Source organism: Triplophysa rosa, linkage group LG16 (assembly GCF_024868665.1).
Source record: "Triplophysa rosa linkage group LG16, Trosa_1v2, whole genome shotgun sequence".
Taxonomy (NCBI): domain Eukaryota; kingdom Metazoa; phylum Chordata; class Actinopteri; order Cypriniformes; family Nemacheilidae; genus Triplophysa; species Triplophysa rosa.
The window spans coordinates 8,846,864-8,870,749 of NC_079905.1; the positions used below are offsets into that span (position 1 = coordinate 8,846,864).

Here is a 23,886-nt window from a genome sequence, read left to right on the forward strand (position 1 = left end):
GTAATTTTGTTACTTTTATGCTGGTTTTATGTTACTGTTACTTACAGGTCATATATTAAAACATGCACACAAATATTGCATCCAGTATTTGTGTCTTTTCGTGAAATTTAATTAAAAGGGATGTTGTCTTTTTAGATGTATTTTATATCCAAGATGTGGGTGGCATTGCTTTTTCAGGAACACAACACAAAAGATTTTTCAACACAAAATGTAATCCCTGCCCCTTGTGACGTGAAATTATCCTTTTATAAAGCGAATCAATTGATCTTTGCAAGAAACTGAATTATTATCACATCTCCGGGTGAATTCCAATCGCATTAATGTGCCTCACGCTCTTAGAAGGGTAGATCCTTTGTAGTGCGAGTTCTGGAGGGAGATGGGACTGCTGTTTCTCGTAAATATAGCCGTATTTTCATACATAATGAATGCAGTAATAAAAACAACGCCGTTTTTCCCTTATCTGAGACAACCGTTCACGTGGTGTACCCTTCCTGCAGTTACTTTCAAGGGAACAAGATGCGTTTTGGAACGCGACCTATCACGTGTGCAAACCGATTGCCTGAGGCTGGATTGCCAGTTATAACATTGGAAATAACATTAAGTTCTTGGACAGACTGATCAAATCGCTTTATAAGACGTCAGTATATCGTTATGAGCCGCGGGAATTACTTTTTATTGAATGTAGCAGCGCTTTGGACTTTCAAAGATGAGGCGTCTCAGGACGTACATTTCTTAAAGCACACCGTTTTTAAAGTCTCTCCACTTATTTGAAATGTTAATTTTGACTAGCCCTGGTCTAGCTGCTGCTTAGAAGCATCTCTTTAATGGCTTGCTTTTCTCGCTCCTTTCTCTTCAGCCGGCCACTGCGGTGTGCCCGAGCAGATCGTCAATGGTCAGGTGATCGGGGAGAACTTCGGCTACAGGGACACAGTGGTGTACCAGTGCGTCTCCGGCTTCCGCCTCATCGGTTCCTCCGTGCGCATCTGCCAGCAAGACCACAACTGGTCCGGACAGCTGCCCATCTGCGTCCGTGAGTTTGGGACTCTCGCAGACGAGCTGTGGAAGATTACTGAATTCATGTGGAGATTAATTCAGACAGAAATGCCGACGCACCATTCTATCGTTCAAAAGTATAAGGGCTCTTTCCTGAAATGGTTTGTCTGGGGTATCCGAATGTTAGAAAATATAATTGCACCAACATATTCATTTTTTATTACAAGACTAAAGAAAATAGCTTTGAAATGAATTATGAAGAAGAAACGGAGGGGTGGAGTGAGCTGTTGGTTGCAATTCACAACCTCACCACTAGATGCCGCTACATTTCATACACTGGACCTTTAAGGGGTGCAGTGATAAAATGACAATAGTACATTTTTGCAAATTCTCGGCAATGGGTAAATCCTTGGAAAATGCTAAAATACATATAGTTTTGACTTACATTTGGATGTTTTTAGTCACAACATATTTTCCATATAATAGTCATACAATAGATTTTACAATGTGGGGGAAAATATAAATAAAGAATTAGTAAGGCACCTCAGGACTTTTGAACAGTAGTGCATATTTTTTGAAAAACTATGTTCAGTACAAAATGTGCATCTAATGGATGTTTATATTTAAAAATAGTGCAGACGGGATGTGAAGCTGTATATTTATTTCTAAAGCCCATTCTTTGTAATGTCTACAGTGTTTAAAATGTTATTTATTTGGGTCTTAATTGGCTTTATTAATTAGCATATTATGTAATTATTTAATTTAAGCACATCTTACCCTTGCAGTTTATAAGTGCTGCTGTATCTGGGACATTGAGAATAACTCTACAGCAAACAAGCGCAAGGGGAAATGACATCATGACATGCTCAGACCTTAGAGCGCTGTTTCTCCTTTATAAATGGCAGTGGCATTTAAAGATCTGTATCTAGGGAGCTATTGTTATTAAAAATGCGCCATCATTGTCATTTCCTACTGCACAGTGACACACTGGGTCTATGCTCACAGCCCACATACAGTATATCAGACAAACACACTGCAGTAAGTCTGCCTCACTTCAGCAGGGGCGTTTATTTGTTTGAAGAGCGTTTAAGGGAAATGAGCTGATAAAATAGAGCCACAGGGAAAAGAGTAGAGTAACTCGCACTAAAAACGTAGGCTGCTGAATTTAGCCACGTGTCACCGAAAGCTGTGTGATGCAGGAACGGCTTTTAAATCAGAAAATTAAGTGGTTCTCAATTAGAGGATCAGAGACGACACTTCCCAATTTATCTTACCTTTGGTAGATACTAGCCAAATTAGGTCCAGGTGTAAGTATAGCACCATTGCTGTCTTTATGGTAATACTCGACCATCATTTGATATAAATTTCAATCATACTTTCATTCATGTAGCATCGCTTTGATAATCGTTTTAGAAAATGGCTCCAAATTGTAATCATAACGCGGCTTTTGTGAAGTCTCTCTTGATGATGAAGATTGACACTTTAGCAAGACGTTATTTTAACAATGCATCTCACATCATTTCACGTCTACAAATCATCTCACACTTTCTGCAACTGAATAAGTCGAGAAGAAAAAATGTGATGCTATATAAGTTGCACATGGATTTGTGAAGTCCTGTTCTCAATAGATCTTACCAACAGCAGCTGACAACTTGATGTATTAATCGTTTACTCAGTTTAAAGGCCCCATTAAATCAAAATTGAGCTTTTAGTCAATGTCTGTTAGCTTTGAAATCTGTTTGTTACTGTAAAAGTTTACAGAATAAACTTTAGCAAAGAATGGTCACATTTTATATTGAAATCTTACTTCATGTCAGAAAACACTGATGACTCCTTTTGGACCCAGGGTTGTGTCCAAATCTTGCCAAGGAAGAAATTTCACCAGAATGACAGTATTTCTCCCTTTAATACCATCTACTTTAAAGGGATACTTCACCCAAAAATGAAAATACTGTCATGAATTACTCACCCTCAAGTTGTTCCAAACCTGAATAAATTTCTTTGTTCTGTTGAACAACTGACTTTTCTGGGACATCATTGACTACCATAGTAGGAACATTTTAAATATTAGTCAAATGTGCCATTTAAAAAAGTTTTCAAAATTGTGTAAAAAAGGAAAAAAAATGATACAATAATTTTGCTACTACTGTAGTCCATAATGTCCCAGAAATGTCAGTTGCTAACATTTTTCCAAATAACTTACAAATAGACATTTATACAGGTTTGGAACAACTTGAGGGTCATTAAATCATGACAGAATTTTCATTTTTGGGTGGAGTATCCCTATAAGTAGCAAATCATCATTATTTACAAAATGCTCCTTTGGTTTCAATAGGAAATAAGTCAACACAGGAAACAAATGCACTCATGTCTCTACAATGATCTCTCTACATTTTGAAATAATTGTCTGTTCACAAGATAGAAAGTGCCGTTATAAATATACGAAGAAGATACTATAGGAGACATGCAAGAGTGTATTTTCAGCTATTTTAACATGCAGTTATGTAGTTTGAAATTTTGGCTATGGAAGGTCTTTAAATGAAAGGAAAATTGCCCCAAAAAGAGAAACAAATTACAGCCGTGATTATGCAAATACACTCTGGCTTTTTATGAGTGCAAAAGAGATGCACAATGAGGAATGAAATTTACTCTAGGCTGAAAGAGGTATCACAATAGCAAATGTATCGCAAATATGTCGCATCGGAGAAAGAAGTTTTACTTTAATAAAACAAGAGCTCGTCTGTGGTTTAAATATCTTAGAATTAGAGTGTCTGGAGATAATCAACACACATTATATACAGTATAGTGTGACGCATGGTACATATGGGGTTATGGGCGCACACACATACTTATAAAAAGATCGTATATTTAAATACCAATATCAGATCTGTTTGATTGAGTTTATCTAGATGAATTAAACCAAACCTAACATATAATTAAAAGGCAGTATGTCATTCTGACGTTGATTTACATTGCTGCTCATATGTACACTCATAAATTATATCATTTTAATGTCTAAACTTAGCAACAGATTGACAGCTCTCACCTAGAGGCACTGTGTGTTAATCTCCTATTTACAGCATGTAGTTCAAAATGCTTAACCAACCATTCTGCTTCATTGCTGCTTCAAATGGTACTGCATTGCCCATTGCTATTAAAACAATGGGGCTCCATTAAACCCACAATATCATGTAGGCTACACACAGATAGAAAGAAATGTAGGTGGTTACAGATCCATTTAATGACAAGCAATCCCACGAGAAGGTCTTTTTCAACAGATATTTGTTAAATGCTATCATGTTTGGTGGCATGGAAGCTTTATTATGTGCATGTGTGTGATTAGCCGACTGAAATGGAGCATCATAATCGACTCATTTGGAACAATTTACAGATAGGCAGCAACTCACATAGTCACACAAATAGCGATGTGCATGAGAGAATCAACTAAACTGGGTTAAAACTAGGTTTGGAATGGAGAACTCAATGAAAAAAACTCAGAATTCATTGACATTTAGACTGCGGTGCTGGTTGCAAATTGCCTTTTTGTAAAGAAAAGACTAAATGTATGATTTATTGTTTTGAGTGGCAGCTCGCTGAAGGAATGATTAAAAAACAGAGAGAAAATGTTCTACAGTTTCTAATCAATATAAAAAGAACAATTATTTTGTAGAGCCATAATTCAATCACACGTTTAATCACATTTTGTTTATGTACCTGTTGAGAGAAAGCAGCTCTGAGGAATGAAAAAGCAATTGGGTTTTAACTTATTTTATATGGTTTAATAAAACGTTTCCTCTGGTCATTTCTAGCCATCAGTTGCGGGCACCCCGGAAGCCCCATCTACGGCCGTACAATAGGCAATGGCTTCAACCTGAATGATGTGGTGAGCTTCTCGTGCAACATGGGCTACGTGATGGAGGGCCCCTCCCGGGCTCAGTGTCAGGCCAACCGGCAGTGGAGCCAGCCACCACCAACATGTAAAGGTGGGGAGAAAAGTTAAGTCTTTTATTCACACGGAGCTTTGCCTGATTCACCGCCTGCCAAAATTAAAGCAGCTCAGTGCATTGTGGGTAAAGAGGGGTAACGGCTGTTGCTATGGCACCTGCACTGATACCATACTGTAAGTGGCTGCCGAGTTTGTGGTTTGGTGGCTGGAAATACATGAACAAATGCTAATAATGACTTTTTGTTAAGGACACAAAGTGCATGGTGATGAGAAAACTGTACTTGCTATGAATAATACAGCATGTCAGATATGGTAAATTTGGTTAAGTTTAGATTGCATGTTACTGTGAATCTGCATGTGTGTACTTTACTGCATGGAATGAAACTAATGCAAGAGGAAATAAACAGCATAGATCTCTGTTACAATGATTCAGTAATTGTGATTCATTGTGTCAGGGCAGAATGACGTTTTAGAATGTAGTTTTACAGATATACAGCAGTAATATACTGCACAAAGATTGCAAATATTATTATGTATAAATAATAATAATGTATTTGCAGTGATTCCTAATGTAAATCACATTTAAAATATGTTATTGGTTTACACGTGTCTTTAATTTGATCTTTATGTTTAATGAATGAATTTTTACATTTTAAGAAATATGTATGTAGGTAAATATTGTTATTACTTTGTGTTGTTTTTTATGTATTGATACATTGGTTCTTGTATAGTAAATATAAATGATGAAGTTCTTTTTTGTTTTCATTTAGAATGAAAATATGATCATTTATTTTAATTTAGTTATTTTATTTATGTAATTTTATAAATGTTTTGTTGTTTATATTATTTATTTATATACATATATGTGCATAAATAGTATTAAGTTGATTAAGTTAATTAATTCATAATAACAAAAAACTTTACAGCTAACTAAAAAAAACTATAAAAACATGACAACACAATTAAAAACGTGATTTTTGAATGATTCATCTATTCATATACAATGGCTGTTTCATTTTTTCATGATTCCTTTGGATTGGAAAAAAAAACATCATTCCATTTAATGGAATGTGAAGACATTTTTAACAGATTAATAATAACGTACATATTAAGATACACATTCCATATCATTAAAAGTCTGAAAAATATGGCCATATAATGATCTATATCGCCCAGCCTCAATGGCAAATACTCATAATGCAGATCACACTTGTGTTCATTCAAGCGAGTTTAGAGCACATCTTACCTATTTATTTCTACTGAACTCATTTGCTTAGTGCTTCTTACCAAATAACATGCCTCTCCTTGTCTTTTCCTTATTATCTTCTTTCCTTTGTGTTCAGTCGTCAATTGCTCTGATCCCGGGATTCCTGCCAACTCCATCAGGCAGAGTAAAATAGAGCATGGTAACTTCACCTTTGGCACGGTGGTATTCTATGACTGCAACCCTGGGTATTACTTGTTTGGCTCTCCTGTCCTGACCTGCCAACCCACGGGTCAATGGGACAAGCCTCTGCCAGAGTGTATCGGTATGTTTCTGGCGAAAGTTACGACTTGGCATTTGTGTTGTGATGTTAATTACCTTTTCATTGCTGTAATTGAGGAGAATTAGTTGAGCGACCCCCTTCCTGCCGCCTAAGATCGGCGCTGTAATGGAAGGACAGGTGGAACACAGATTTTCCTGGCAGATTAATTAGTAATGCCATTTGTCTGATACCTACTTCATTGTGCGAACATTGAAAGGCGGCGAATCCTCTGCACGTCCAAAGCTCGGCGAGACACATTCAGCGGCAGCTGCGAAGTCGACGGGGCCTTAGCTTACATCGTGCCCTGATGAGACTCCCTGCTGTCAGAAATGTTGCCACTTCTGCTTACCGTGTCCTAATAATCGTGCCAGTGCTTTTACATTTTTTTATACTAATGCCAAATGCTTACTTTTTTCTGGCTCTTTCCAACAGAGCGGGTTTTTTAATCAGCTTGTGAATCTGTATTTAGGCGCATTGTCAAACGTCACCACTGGCAGATCTGGTTAACAAATTTAAATGTTAACTAGATTGTATTCTCCCAGCCTGATCTAATGGGAAATTGTAACAATTTTACGAGGCTAATTCGTATGATTTTATATGATGTAAACCGTACTGTTGTAAAATATTAGAGCTGTATCACAATTAATCGCACCCAGAATAAAGGCGAGGTCACATTGGAGTTTGAGCATGCATATATTTGTCGTATGCAGCTGCGAATATGGGTGGGGAGCAGGATATATGCTTTTCTGGCAAAAATGGAGGAGGGCCACGCCGTGAAGAGAAAAAGGTCACGCTGTGACAAATCCATCTGGTCGCACGTCTTCACGTGAAATGAATTCACGGGTCATAGTTAACCAAACTTGTGCTTTGAAACGCTGCGGAATGCGAAACTTTGCAGCAGAAGCTTGCGTTTCCGGTCTGTCACATTCGCATGCGTGTGAATGGAAGTCAATGGACCAAAAAGACAAGTGTGACCGCGCCTTAAGACTTAGACTTTGGACTTTAGACTTTGAGTAGGGGTGCGTGATAAATTAACACTAAATATTGCGTAAATCGACCTGTCTAGAGCGATTATGATATCGAAAAGTCTTCGATTATGAAGCACGGCTCTGTGATCGGTAGGAAATGCTGCTCAATCTGAAAGCATTGTGAGTTTGAGTTGCTTATAACGTGCATTTGAAAAAGCAACACCCGTCAAATATGATCATTATAAATATATTTTATTGTCATGAAATCACCTGAGGAGGCTTGAAGAACAGCGATAGACACCTACGCGTGTTATGGTACTACTTATGCGACGTATATTTGGAATTTCTGTGCGAGAGCGCCCTCTGGCTTTCAGAAGCAGCAGAATTTAACCATACTTAACGTGACAAACTGCACCAAAAAAAATGTTATGCATTTACATAATGTATGTCTGTGCACTGTGCATATTAATTTGTATTTATAAACACATGCAAAGCACATACATGTTTAATATTGCATGAATTCATACGAATTAGCCACCTTGTAAAATAAGAAATGTAGTTCAGTATTTGATTTCAAGAATGTTGGCATTTTCTATAGGGAGTCCACAAGTGGCACACATTTCATAAGGTCTGAAGGGCGACATGACAAATGGTAAATATCTAAAATAGGATAATCATTAAATATAACCATGACTTTGGTTTCATTAGCAACCATTAGCTTACTGTATTTTCCAGTTCCTCTGCAGAGACTACACATGAAGAGTTTATGTCAAGATGGGGAGGGGGGACTTTCAGAAATTGCTGATCTTAGCGCTCTTACAAGAAGCTAAATTAGCACCCTATTCTTTGAGATAAACTAGAGCTGCGGCGTTATTAAAATCAGAGAGAGAAGCCTTTTATATTCTAATGTAATTAGAATCAACTTGAATGAACTGAAGGAGTGTTTGCAGATCCAATAACAAAGTTTTGAACATTCTCCATCTTTGTGTGATGTGCATAGTGGTGAACTGCGGACATCCTGGATCTCCTCCCAACGGGGTGCTAAGCGGAGACAAATTCACCTTTGGCGCCACGGTGCGATACAGCTGCACGGGTGGCCGGCAACTGAAGGGCGAGTCCTCCCGCACCTGCCAGCTCAATGGCCATTGGAGTGCGCCCATGCCCTTTTGCTCAGGTAGGGCGGACGCACACACATCAATCACCACGACCTACAAAATCAGGTGCTAAGATCCTTGGAATTCATAGATAGAGATTTGCATCTGACATTTTAGGTTTCACAGTCTTCCATTTTATTCATGTACCAATGCAGGGAAAACACTCGATGAATGTTATGTATTCATTTTGCAAGCCGATCGCAACAGACGTATAAATAGAGACTACTAGAAGACCCTTGCAGCAGTACATTAGAGTTGTTGATGTCAGACGAGCAGAAGGCATCAGGTTTTTTTGTGTGGGCAGATACGAGAACTCTCTTACGGCGAAACTCGCCCTTTAAGTTTCAAACAGCATATGTTTGTCAGTATGTCTTCCTCTACAGAGGGATTTTTCCTTTTCTCTTTTAAAATAACTTTTAGCACAGATCAGCATAACTAGTCACAATGTTGTGCCACCAGGCTTTTTTTAAATAGATTAACCAGCAAGACCATAAAAACATGCCAGGAGCATCGCTAACCAGCTTAAAGTAACATATAAAGGGCCTTTTTCAGCAGGTAAAGTCATTATTTCTGCAAAAACGTGGGGAACAGCCCCGGTGACCCATCCACACGCATTCACACATGATTTCCCAGCGCTGTGTAAATGAAGCAGACGACTGATAATAAGCTGAAAATCGGCTAGCGGGATGCCGTCTTAAGGCTGCGTCTGATGTCAGTAAGGTGTATAATTGATGTGTAATTTTATGTGATAACACGCCATCTGCTTTTCAATAGACTTCAGTAATATATGCAGACACACACGCCTGCAACCGCAGGAGTCTATCTCGTGTTGGGTCTTAAAACAGGAACAGGTACTTTCAGACATAACAGAGACACACCGTGGATTTCCACACAAACGTAGCAGCACAGCACCCAGCTTCTCCCTGCCATTGTTCATTCTCTAAATGGAGAGCAAAGGCACATACTAACTCCAGGGAGATATCTCGAAGGCCTCCACATGTGGGTTTTAACACCCACGCGCAAGTTTTGTCGAGCACCAGACATTGCTTAGAGACGTTTTTGCATAAGCCATCCACATGTAAAACGCTCCACAAGGCCACAAACACATTTGAATAGATCCGAAGCCAAAGCGCTGGCAGCAGCCGAGCTTTCGTCACGTAGAATTATTACGACCCTGCATCCAACGCTTCACCTGAACTCTTTATGCTGCAATATCGTCCCATTGTCCTTGGGGACTTCAGAGGGAATGAACATGCAGGAATGATGGGGAATGTATTGGAATGTGAGAGAACGGCTCAGTCACTGGCATTTCGAACGGTGTTATGTCCTATTCTGGTTCAGTGAGCTCAACAAGTTTCTCCCGGTGCCTGTAATAGTCTGAGTATAGTTGTGCCCTTTAGGAAAAAGGATTTTGTGCACTGAACCACTGGGTTAGTCAATGATTTCTCCCTCTTAAGAAACATTTCAGATGGTGGTGTTTGCATGGTCTTTGGGATTTGAGAAGGACCTCTTGAATTTACCTTTATTCTGGGAACGAGACGGAAAGGTTGTGCTTTTTTGAAACCGCAGCGATGAATTGGTTTGGTTGATTGTAGTGTTCTTGGGTTTTTAATTCATCTAACAGAATCGTTGTTCATAACGGACGCACTGTATTGTGATTTCATTTGATCTATTAGTGGATTGTGTATACGATTGTTTGAGTTAGGGGTCTGAATAGCTTTTGGTTTTTGTGGATAAGATGAATAAGTGTTGCTTAAAAAAATCTGTCTTCAGTATTAGAAAAAGGGAACAGGGATATAGACAATTTAACCGGATCTCATGGGAATTTGTAACTATTTTCCGAATTCGTATGAATTCGTGCAATGTAAATTGTACAAACACATATGATTTTTAGAAAAAGCTATACTGAAGCCCCTTCCCTAACCTCCCCCCATAAACCTAACATCACTGGCACGAAAGCAGATTGTACTAAAACGTCTGAATAAGACAATACAAATTCATACGAATTAGCAACCTCATAAAATAGTTACGAATTCCCACGAGATTGTGTTGGATAAATATATTCACACAAATATTATATTTTTATTTATTTTATTATTATTTTAAACCAGAATATAGTAAAAATGGCACATTTTTTGGTATAACAAAATAATAAAGGAATAAGGAATACCATGTTAAGTCTCAGTGAAATTAAAACTTACAATTCCTATACTTGTTCATGAAACATTGCAGCGTTTATTGTCAATAGATTATCAGTGTGGGTCATTCTCTATTTAAAATTAATATACCCTCATAATCTTCAGTTAAAATCTGAAAATGCACTTCTAGTGGCTATCCATCTCAAATGACGTAAGTTAGACGGCTTGGGCGGAGCATCTGTTAACTCCTCTTCTTCAATTGTCAATTTCAAAATGCAATGGCTTTATACATCTAATCAATTTGCAGTGAATAACACAAACCATGGTCCTTTTTTTCTCATTCGAAATTCTGTTTCACTCAGAAATGCATCAAAATACAGAAGCAAAAACGATCTCAACTTACGGTTCACGGGGATGATTTTAGATGATTTCCAACATGTTTTTGTCAGTTTCGATTTGAGGACTTTTGGTTATGGCCAGCAAAAACTATCAATGTAGTCCCTGTTCAAATGGATTAAGTAAACTTCCATTTTGCAAATTTTAATTAATTGCACGCAATGAGATGAAGTTGTGACAGAATGCTCAAGAATTGCATGTTAATAGCTTATTTTTAATTAACTGAACTAAACAAGCAGCAAAAATCCATTATTTGAGTACATGTTGCCTCAAATCACAGACATTGCAAATAAAATTACTTCTGGTCACTTTGTCGTTACAAATCGCTGTCAGTGTGAATTTAACCAGATAAATTACCTGTCGCTGGAAGCATTTGCACGTTCATTCGTTCAGGCACATGCTGTAAACTTAAATGTGCACTCAAACACACATACTCATTTATTTGCATATATTTAAACTTGTGCAATCTACCCATTAAACCTTCATTAAGAGTTTATGATCCATAAAGCTAGAATGCTGACAGTCTTTCTACAGTCTCTTGCCAATCCCACTGAATGTGCCCCAATCCTCCACAGAGATCCGTGACCCAGAAAGAGGCAGACAGAGAGAGAACAACAGCTACCCAGAGAAATCTCTCTCCTGTTTCCCTTCCTCTTCCTCCTGGTCCTCTTAGGCTTTCTTCCTGGTGCTGTTCATCTGTCCTCGGGGTTTTATGGCACAAAATCATAGCAGCACAAATTCAGCGCTTTTCCTGTATGCTGAAAGCACTCGAACAAACTCACACACGGGTCATTTCTGCCAGTATGCTTTGAGTTGTGAAACTTGAAATGAATGTTGCGGTTATAATTAATAGACCTCAGACAAAAGTTGCTGTGAAGGTACAGTTTTTTCCCTGGGGGAACAAAATGTTTAACTGGACTTTAAAGGAACAAAATAGGTCCTAAGGGTACAATTATGTACCCAAAAAGCATTGTACGTTTTGTGCCTGTAGAGGTACAAAAGAAACCCTTAAAGGGATAGTTCGCCCAAAAATAAAAAAGTCATTTATTTACTGTCAATCTAAATGTAAGACTCTCTCTTCTGTGGAACACAAAAGATGATGTTTTGAGAAATGTTGCAGTTGTTTTGTATCCATACAACGGGGATCAATGTTGTGTGGTTACAAACATTCTTCAAAATATCTTATTTTGTGAATCTGGAGAAAAAAGAAAGTCATACACGTTTGGAATGACATCATGAAATTTTCATTTTTGGGTGAACTATCCCTTTAAGGCTACCACCCCAGTGACAGCTACTTTATCTCAAGAGTATATCCTGCAGTTAATATTTTGAAACCTTATAAAATACATATTTCTCTAACTTAATCAGAAAGCATCTAAACAGGAGTGTTGGTTGAAAAAAGAAATACCCTTTACATTTAATGTAATGTTTGCATTGCATTTACATTACACGTTTGCATTTCAAATTTAGCCGTTTATCGGACGCTTTTGTCCAAAAAGACTTACAAAATTGAGGAAACACTCCAGCAATACATATTAAGGATTTTTTTATTTTAAGAAGAGCAGTTAGCATCAAAAATACGTTTTATGTTGTTAATAAATGGCCAGTTTGTAATGTAAAAAATAATTCATGATTTCCATCTTTATAAATGATTAGATTAACATTTTATCAACCAAATTGCTGGCAACATGAAAATGTGGCGCATAGCAGAAATGACCCACAAGCACACAGATGGCAGTTTATATTTGTGTGAGTGTCTCTCTATGCATGTGTAGACATCTCATACACTATTATGTTCTTTTCTGTTCTAATAAGAGTCCAGACTGAAGCTATTACAATCTTTGGACCTTGTTGTCAGCCTGCTATAATTGCCTGCATCCCGCTAGAGGTCTCAAAGGTACAGTAAGACCAGACACTATGATCTGACCCTTTTAAAACCAAACAAACAGCGATTTACTCTCCTCCCAAAACAGCCTTATCCCCAATTAGCACAGTTACGGTCTGCATCATTGAGCGATTTAGTATCAACCCGCTGAGATGATCTTCCCTTCTCCTTCTGCAAACACCTGAGTTCCTATGATCCAATTAGAGCAGGCGATTTTCTTAAAGGTGCAGTTCAGGCGCCACCAGCAATACCAAACAAAACATTCATTACAAAAACCTTCATCTCTTGTTGCTGTTTTTACAGCTGTATAAAGCAAACACCACCTCAGAGCCACATTAAACCGTCTGTGTAAACATCTATAGCCATTTACAACCGCTCTGTCAGCTCTTTTACTTTATATCTGACCCATATTTGTTGCACTGCTGTTGTCCGGAAGCTTATTTGACCCGCTGTGAAAAATCAACACTGACTGCTATATGCCACCATAGATGCCACAAATCAACCATCCATTAGAGACTAAATTTTAGTGGCCCACTTCTATTCCACTCAGGGTTCGTGTTGATATAAAAAGGTGACATTTAATACCGCCTCGGTTTTTCATCTAACACAATCATTTCGACAGTGTTGTATCAAAGTGTTAACTGCATGTTTACAGTGACTTTTTCCATCGGAGGTGGCTGTACATCACTTGGTGACACGTGAACCCTCTCATAAGTCTCTTCTCCTGCAACTGTGGTGGTCTCAGGGCTGCCATTGCGGATAAGTGAAAAAGTTCCAGTGGGATGTCTAATACAGCAGTCTCCTCCGTCTGCCCTTGAAGTGTTGTGCTTGGTCAGCACTCTCTCCCTGACAGAATTGGCTCCTGGGAATTCCAAACACCCACACCTCACGTCTCTCACTTCTCCCGGCGAGAAAGGAAAAGATAGAACGTGACATAAAAATGCATACTGTGTGCTTGTCGCAGAGTGCTACATGCACATGCAAAGACCCCCGGAAAATTACCCACAATGCATTGAGACGCTCCACCCTGGAAGGAGTACAACAATGAGAGGTGCCCCTTCGTCATGTGTGCCCCGAGAAAGGTACACTTCGCTGTGAGACGGATCTCCACAAGTGCGTTCCCTTAAAGTGGCATACTACGAATCAGAGTGCGCCCTGTAGGGTGCCTCTTTCAACATCACACAACCCCCTGGGAAATTAATCCCCCGCAAAAGGCAACTCCATCTTCCTCACTTAACCAAAAGCCAACATGCATCCATCTGGCCTCAGGGGCCCGCTGTGTGATGTATGTGACATGTATGTGACTTACAGTAAAGTGTGTAAGATAAAAATCTGCCAGTCACGTACGGGTCAACAGCCTGTTCACGCAGCCCTTTGACGTATTAATAAGTAAGAGGAACAGCCTGCGGTTCTTTATAAACAACCATTTTTAATCTGTCCCCTGGGCCACCCGCCACCAGTCCTGCTTACCGCACACCGGTACTCCTCTTCAGACGCTGCGGTATTAGATCTGAAGATGGCTTTTTTTATAACACCGCCTGCTCTTAAATAAATCATTACTTGTTTATAGAGCCGGCTCGGCTTTGACATGGGCTACTTTTGGATGTTGGCTCTCCTGGAGAGTTTTGTTTCAAGCCCGTTTGCAAATGTGTGGGGGCGTGTTTGCCTGTAGGGTCCTGATCTATTTTAGCTCTTGTTCTTACTCTTCCGCGCTGAACGTGGAACTTGTGACGCAATTGGGGGCAAACTCATTTAGGACAACAACAGAGATTTATATTCAGAAGTGTGTTGCTTTGCACTCGGATGCATATATATACAGTATATGATATGATATATGGCTATATGGCTTTTGTGTGTGTAAGTGTCCGTATTTTTGGCCCGGTTATATTATTCGTAAGCCTTGTATGAGCATAAATGTGCGTGTCTCTGTGTGATTTGTGTGTTCATGATGAATAGAGCTCAGATTCAGGTGTGGTGCAAGGCTGCCGGGTTCAGATATATGGAAGCAGCGGGAATCAATCAGGAATATCAATTTCCAGAGAGCTATAGCGGAGCCTTGAGTGTATGGAATGAAGCTCCCAGATTACATCCGTGGAGGGTCCGGAAAATCGGCACTGGAACAGTCATTCTTTCTCATTCATGTGACAGCTGATCATTCACAGACAGTTGAATAGGTTAAAATGTTGTGCTTTTAACATTTGAGACCTCTTTCTTTCTTTCTTTCTTTCTTTGCAAACAGTGGAACATTTCTTGTTTTTTATATATTGTCCCCTGATGGCAATTTATTTATTTATAAACAAATAACTAAAATTTAAAAATATTTATATACAGGTTTTCCCCTGTTTGCAAAGAAAAAGTATTATTTAAATAAATTATCCTTTACTTTCTTTTGTACTTGACTCTTTCTTTCTCTCTCTTTCTCTGTCACGGTCCTACCTTCTTGTTTATGAATTTCTAGTCATGTGGCAGGATCGGGACAGAGCCCTTAGGTTTTATGTGGAGAGAATCATATTATTGTTTATCTTAACATATGTGTTCTCTCCAGTGTCTTGTCATTGGCCCCGCCCCTCTCGTTTCATGTATTGCCTCCCTGCCATGTCTTATGTTCCACACCTGCCCTCGCTCGTTATCCTTCGTTTGTCTTACCTATAAATGCCCTCATGTTTCTTTGTCTTGTGCTCGTGCATTGCGTTCTACGTGCTCTATGTAGTCCTTGTTCGCTGTGTTCGCTGTGTTCGCTGTGTTCGCTGTGTTCGCTGTGTTCGCTGTGTTCGCTGTGTTCGCTGTGTTCGCTGTGTTCGCTGTGTTCGCGTGATCCAGTTTGCTGTTTGCTGTTTTATACCCAGTCAAGTCCTAGTAAGTATTTAGTCTAGTCCAGTCATTAGTGTCAAGTGTTATGTTAGTCTAGTCCAGTCCAGTTTATTGTTCCTGTCATAGTTTGCGTATTATTTTTCTGTTAGTGTTTTATCCCCTTGTGGATCTTTGTTTTGTGTTTTGTTTATTTAATAAAAGTTTTTTGTTAACCCCTTCATCCCCGCTGCCTGCGATTGGGTTCACCACACCTCACATTGCGTGACATTCTCCCTTCCTCCATGTGAAAACTTTTAGTTATTTGCTTATTTATATATTGTCCCTTGTATGCAATTGATTTATTTATAAACAAATAACTAATATATTTATATACAGGTTTTCCCCTGTTTGCAAAGAAAAAAGTATATAAATATATATATATATTTATAAATAAATATATATATATATTTATAAATAAATAATTTCCCTCCTTCCTCACTTTTTTCTTTAGATCAGTGGGAAAACCTATATATTTATTACAACTTTCTTTCTTTCTTTCCAACTTTCTTTCTTTCTTTCCTTTTCCTTTGTAAAAATGGGAGAAACCTGTATATTATATTTATTACGAATTAAAATAATATTTCCAAGAAAACTTGTTTAGACTTGAAAAAATGAAAAATAAAGAAAAACACAAGATGAATGCTGTTTGAAGTAGTTTGAGGTAAAGTAGCAGCATGTACCGCAGTGTTCCACCAGTATTTCATATCAACTACCCATATAAGATGGAAACATAAAAATGTACTGTACAGTAGGAATGACCCACACATCATTTTTATACTCATTGTCATTTCTCTCTCGCTATCTTCTGTAGGTGACTCATCTGGGACATGTGGTGACCCAGGCACACCATCCCACGGCAGCAGAGACGAGAGTGATTTTCGTATACGCAGTAAAGTGCATTTCAGGTGCTCAGTAGGCTACGAGCTCTTCGGCTCGGCAGAAAGAATGTGCTTCCCCAACGGCACCTGGTCTGGCACTCAACCCTCCTGCAAACGTAAGCACCTCCAGCACCTGACATGATACACCAGTTCCCCCTCTCACTTCTCATCTCATATATATATTCTTCTTACTTTACTGCGAGTCTTATGGTTTACAGCGCTCGCTGAATGCAGAAGTAGGACATCTGAGCTCAAAGCTACTTAGTCAGTGGGTTGGTTTTAACAAGTTATCAGTGGATCTAAGGCTTTGTTCACACTGCAGACAAATTCACTTTGATTTAAAGCTGATCTTTTGGATTGACTGTGTGAAGAGATGAAATCTGATCTGTTTGCTCAGGTATTCTTTTGTTTGTTTCTGCCAAAGAAAAGTCAAATTAAGTTCTGTTGTTGCTTTAACATTAGTAACATTTTCTTGCTTGACAGAAAGTAACATGTTATTATTGTATTACTTTAAAAAAAGAAAACCAGCATACTTTTTTTCTCACTTTAATGCAAAATACAAGCCATCTTATAGTACAGATGGCTTTTTTAAAGCGGTGATGGTGTGATACAGGTGTATATCGCCGTACACTGACAGTAAAGGGGGTCGCACACTGGACACGGAAGCGCAGCGCCATTGTTTGAACATATTGTCTCCATTCGGCGCCTGGTGGCTGCAACTCTGGACACTTTTCTGACTCCTGCAGCTACACAATGTGCCACTCGCATAATTTAACATTAAATTAGATGTTATTTGACGGAAATCATCTTTAATGTACAAACTGACTTCACCATAAGGTGTAAAATGCATTTTTCTGTTTGGGAATAACGGAAAAACGGTGCATTAATACAGAAAAATTATCATAAATGATTCCATTCTACCACATTAATAACAGAGTTGTCCTAGAAGCGACACTGCGCTGCAGTGTGTATCTCCGCACTCAGTAAATAATAGTAAAACTAAAATTGTAAATAAATTGTAAAAAAAAATGTAATAAATTCTAATAAAACAATGCAAGGCATGTGTAGTATAAATATATATTCAAAACATTTTTATTGTCAGCTATTTCTTTTCAAATATTTCTTTTAAATTATTATTTTAAATTATTGATTTATTCATTTTATCTTTATTTATTTGTTTATTTATTGCTTGTTTGTTAGTGTTAAATTTTTTAATACATGAGCCATTTTTTATGATACATTTTTTATACATGTCACATGAACCCAAAGTCTTATTAGAAAGAGTGATTCAAAAATTACAAAATTGTGTACAAAACATGACACGCTTAATCTGTTAATCTTAATCAAGCTCATGGATGTAATTTCGATCAGGCTTGTGAATATTTGGTGTCATGTTTTTTGCTGTTCGGACTATAAAAACATTCTAAACAAAGCCGTGGACATCTGTTAATTGTTGCTCTAATAGCAGAACTTTTTCAAAAGCTTTGCCAAGCATTGCCTTGTTTTTACCTTTGCAGTTCTACTAATTGTGATAAAGGAGACCTTCCTGTTCATTTTCATAATTAAATGGCAGCCAACACCTGGCAGCCTGCTGCTTCTTTGTGATATGATCAAATAGTCCCAAAAGTCATCTATCAGTGACAAACAATCAAATCATCTACCCTTCAGATGATATATCACCTTCCACAATGTTACCTGTTTATTTTGGTCTTTTCTCCTGTATGCCTTGTTACAGTGGTTGTACAGTAGTCCCACGCCATGTAATAAACCCACATTTCCCCCGAGGCTGTAAAGTCTACAGCACAAATGAAAGATGACTTGCCACGTCCAGCCAGTGTTTTCTCTGAAAACATGAGGCACCATCTTGTTTTCTTGCCCCGAGACCTGACTAATGGTGTTTTTCCCAGGGCTCCCACCTCCCACAAAACATAGAGTTGACATGACCCAGACCATTGTGCTGGGGTGGTTTTTGAGGGATGGCAATTGGCCAAGGGTTACATGGACAGCGGCTAAATAAGGGGAAAGGCGATCCGTCCCCCGCCGCAAAATGACAAGCCCTGAGGGAGTCACAATAGTCAGCATGTCATCGTGAGACAGAGAAGAGTGCTCAAGCATGCTGTCATGGGGTGTACTGCAAACATAGTCATTTTAACAACTGCACGCTGAGATGATACCTTACTGAATGGAAGTTTGCTGTCGCGGTCAAGAACGGGGAAGAACATTTTGGCCTCGGTTTTAGACCGTTACTTCCCTCTAATATCTCAACTCTAATAAGGTGCTTTTTTGTTTGTTTGTTCTTTGGTCCCTTGATCTACAAAACACGTCTTAACAAGTCCTGCAGGAGCTTTTTTCTCTAAGGAATAAAGTCTCTAGTTCTTATTTCTCTAGCCAGGCCAAAAGTGATGTCCTGAGGGCATATTTGTAAAGTATTGTCCATCAGGTTATATTAAAACATCAGTATGGTATAAAATGAAGAAAACACTCAACTTTATCTGGCAAAAATACAAAAAATAGTATAGACCGTTTTATCAGACGCGATGAAATTATTTAATTTAATTGATTTTAATTTGTATTATTATTTTATTGTATAATAATTGTGTTAAATTTTGTTGCATGATCATTTTATTAAAAATATATATATATATTTGAATGGGTCCTTTAATTCGATCGCATTTAAAGAAACTGTATGGTACACTGACATCTAGCGGTTAAACATGGTATCGCAGTCTAAATTAAAAATATTGGCGAGACAATATCCGCCGTTTTCTCGCTTTCTTTCCAAACCGCAATATCATACCATTCCACGCATTGTAAACATTAATGGCGGCGCTCTGAATACGGTCTGCATCATAGTTTCCCTGATCTACTTTGTACTTTGTGTTCAACAAACAAACACAAAAATGAATAATTTTGACGGCTTTGATAAACCTGTGCTGGTTTCTGCGGTGGGGAAGAAACGTAAGCCATCGGAACGTAACATTTACGTGAGGAGATTAAGAAGACGAGGCACTAATTTATAGCATTAAAAAGATGACCCGCTGAATGAATTTTAGGAGCGATGACCGATTGAATGCATTTTTAGTCCAGTGCCTGTATGTAAGATTAGTATTGTATTGAGTTCAGAGGCTGTCATATGTGGATCAACTCACTTTGTTGTGTATGTTCAACAGTTTCAGTATGAAAAATAACTTTTATATTGATTCAATGGATTTATTGCATTTAAAAAAAATTGTCATGGATTTATTGCATTTTGGGAAAAAAAATGATCCGTTTTTATAACAAATCTTTTAAAATCAAAATCTGGATTTGAATTTCTTATGTTGCTAGAACCTAAAGATGCTATGTGAAACTTTGAAACAGAAAATAGTGGTTTTCATCGTGCCACTTTCTTTGTAAAGAAAACACATTTTACTCAAATTCATCCAAATGGATTTATAGCGTTTTGGAACCAAACTCTTCATTTTCTCTCATATTCAACTTTCAATATCCTTCTTATACCTTTTTCTAAACTAATCCAGCTGTACAGTGTGGGAACCCCGGGACCCCCAGCAACGGACGGCTATACCGACTGGACGGCACCACCTTCTCACACTCAGTCATTTCCTCCTGCATGGACGGCTACCTGCTGAGCGGCTCCACCACACGACAGTGCCAAGCCAATGGCACCTGGTCTGGCACGATGCCCAACTGCACCTGTAAGTATGAAACATACTATGAAGGAAATTTAAACAGGAATTGTTCTTCTGTTTCTGATTCAGTAGCAAAAACGGTCTCTCTCTGCAGTATTTCATTTCAGACTGTAATGTCAGGTGATGAAAAAGATGGGATTGTGGGATTTGTTTGAGTAAAATAGTACAGATACTTCATTGTATTACTGTATGCTTTTCAGACCTTGACTGAAAAGTCTTTCTTACAGTTCATAAAAGTATCATTCAGGCACCACCGTGAGAGTAACCGGCATTCCTTGGCATACAGATGGTGGTCTTCAGAGATGTGTTCTGTTGTTGAAAAATTGGATGAGAATTTCTGAAATTCCAGGTGTCTTGGAGCTAGCTCCAAGTCAAATTTTCTCTGGCAAGGGATAAAGATGAACAGGTCATGACAGTTCCTCCCCTGCCTCAGTTTGATATATAAATCAGTTATTTCACATTTTAATAATGCCCCTATGGATACAACACTTTGTTTTTATTATGTCCAGTACTGTGCTTGTTTTTTTATTGTTAATTGTTTAGCTCTACAAAGACTTATCACATATTTGTCTCATGTTTTTACATGCAGTGTCTTAATAGAATCATCGCAGGATCTCTGGTAACCTGAGGTCTTGCTCAAAGGCACATTGGTTGTATCCTGCAGATTTTGCTTGCGGGATTGAATATTTCAGTTTTCAGTTCAGACGTTCAGACTCCTTTCCTGACGGGAATGCACTAATAATAAATTGTTCCCACATGTGCACATGCTTGCTTTGTTGTTTTAACATTTAAAAAAATAAAAGTAAATGTGGAGCAAAGAATGCAATTTGCTCCGCATTATCCCCCCCTTGCAGAACACTTTTGCTAGTTTGCGAGGTTGCGTTAGACGGTACCATTTGTCATACTGGATACTGGACCTGTGTAGTAAAACACTATCACTGTGATCCAGGTATCCGATTCAGCTTTTTCAAATGACTAGAACGTGCATGGCTGCACGTCTGGGTGTTGAATACGTCTGCTTAAAGAACTCTTCTCCATTTGAATATCATTTAATAATTATTTCGAGCATGATCGACGGAGAATGCATGAACAAATCAGCACTAATTCAGCGGTTTCAGTAATACTGAATCAAACACAGGCTTTTGGGAGGAAATGTATGTGACCCAGTCTGTGAAAACCCAGCCAAAGTCATTCTTTTGTGATTTACTGTTTTCTACATAAAATCATCCTACATGATGTAAATAACATTCTGTTAAAACATAACCTTGAGATTTAACCTTTATTATTGACTGAGCAATGAGTCAAAGATTGAAAATATTATAAAATTAATGAATGAAACCAAACTTGATGCTCATTGTCTTCTAATTAGATTATGAGACTTTAGCATGGATTTTACAGACATGGTCACATATTCGTCAATTATTAATAAATTCAAAATCAAATGAAATCTTGCAACACGTGCAACTGTTGGTGAAAACTTTTGGCCGTTCCGACCAACATGGCAGTATACAGACAACAATTACAATACTTTACAATAGGACAGGATAGACATTTTTGTACAGTGTTTAAACAAATGACACATAATTTACGTATCTTAAACATATAACTACACCGCAGCAAATATATGCATACTGTGCGTAATGTACAGTGATTGGTAAGTATTTGAAGTATGTGCAGAAAAACAGTTTATACATTCGGCTGTCAGTGGTAGAGTTCTTATTTTATAATGTACACATATATAATGATGTATTATTCACTCTGCAGTGAATAATAGATTCTACTGTAATAATCAGGAGAAAAGATTCATTTGCAAGTCCGCTCACATATCTAGGTATTCTGATAGTCTTGGAGATGTAGCAAGTCATGATGAAAAGCAAAAAAAAAACAAATAAATAGCTTAGCCTGCTTAAAGTTGGCATTATCATTCATAACCGCATTCGTAAATGTAGGTTCTCCCTAAACTGTGGGAGCCATAATCCGAAAAAATGTTTTTTGTATGAAAATGAGCGCAAACTGACTCTGATTGATATGCCTCTACGTGTGTTTATTGCGTGGGCCAAGTGTAGTGATACACGACCCTGTCCAAGGGAGGAGTCCCATTAGCATTTCACGTCAGCCATTTCTCAACATCACTTGGCATGTTTATGTGCGAGACCATTGATGGATTTTACAAAACGCAATTTTCCGTCGTTTTCCAAAAGACACAGAACAAGAACTCAAGAGTGACAAATAAGTCATCGTCGTCTATGAATCAATAGAGAAAATTAAGATGTTACGTCTGGGAAATAATCAAATAAATGCTGTGACGGAATGAGATTTTGTCAGCCGCAGCAAAGTGCAAAACCGCAGATCTGTTTTTCATGGTTTCATCTGAATTCCGGCAGTGGCGCGTTCTTTCTCGCATTATTCCAACCCCAACCTTTTATTTATCCATAGGAAGAAATGATCATTTAAAAAGATCCGCAGAATTGATTCCAAGTTATACCTCCGAGACACCATTGGAAAGGGAGCCGTGCTCGCTTCCCGCTATTGATTTCTTTCCATAATAACGAGATCTATCATTTCAAATAAAACGCCGGGCTTTCCAAACATTGTCGCAGTGTAAATGAGTTGTTAAAGATGATTTGTGAATGTGGCTCCCCGGGGTTTGTTTCGATAGTTTCAATCACACTGCCACAAAAAGGGTAATATTGTCATCTGGTGGGTCATATATTAGATATGGAATAAAGATCGACGTGCGTGTTGTCGGGAGCTTACACATTTTGACTCATTTCACCTGAATCAAGAATGAAGGACAGCTTAGTGTTGTTCCTGTTAAAACATTTCCTGTCATCTCTCTTAAGTACAGTATGTATGTGATCTTTTACAGTGATCAACTGCGGCGACCCCGGAGTGCCAGCCAATGGCCTGAGATATAATGAAGACTTTACTATTGGACAAAACATCACCTACGTGTGTCAGCCTGGCTACACCATGGAAACTGACAGTTTGCCCACCATTACTTGTACCGGTAACGGTACCTGGAATGCTCCTGTGCCTTTCTGTAAAGGTAAGATGACATTTATTCACTTAGCAGATTTTATTCAAAGCGACTTACAAAAGAGAGAGCATTCAACATTTTGTTAAACCCATGTTACATTTACGTATATTAGTGCATTTAGTAGATGCTTTTATCTCAAGCAGCGGTGCATTCAAGGTGTACATTTTTTATCCGAATGTGTGTTCTCGCAACCTTTGCATTGCTCCTTTGCGTTCACAATGCTATTAAATGAAGTTGCTTTTGGTAAAAGCGTCCGCCAAATGCATAAAACGCATTTTCTATTCCAAGTAAAGCCCCAAATAGCTGTATCGTTTAGAACTCGCACTGATATATCTGCACATCTGGCCCCAACCGCCCCAAGCATTCGATGCACAGATGCTTCTCCCGGAGTGAGCTGAGGTCTTCCAGCTTTGCGTCTTTGCC

At 38.4% G+C, this 23,886-nt stretch overlaps 1 protein-coding gene across 5 annotated transcripts in view; it reads left to right on the plus strand.

Moving 5' to 3' along the window:
• csmd3b (CUB and Sushi multiple domains 3b) overlaps positions 1 to 23,886 on the plus strand; it is a 363,456-nt gene that overhangs the window by 314,969 nt on the left and 24,601 nt on the right. For all 5 annotated transcript variants that reach the window (XM_057354136.1, XM_057354137.1, XM_057354139.1 and 2 more), the window contains 7 exons: positions 857 to 1,030; positions 4,803 to 4,976; positions 6,283 to 6,468; positions 8,434 to 8,607; positions 16,668 to 16,850; positions 20,253 to 20,429; positions 23,293 to 23,472. In XM_057354136.1, coding sequence (XP_057210119.1) covers positions 857 to 1,030; positions 4,803 to 4,976; positions 6,283 to 6,468; positions 8,434 to 8,607; positions 16,668 to 16,850; positions 20,253 to 20,429; positions 23,293 to 23,472 — 1,248 coding nt within the window. The remainder of the gene's footprint in view (positions 1 to 856; positions 1,031 to 4,802; positions 4,977 to 6,282; positions 6,469 to 8,433; positions 8,608 to 16,667; positions 16,851 to 20,252; positions 20,430 to 23,292; positions 23,473 to 23,886) is intronic.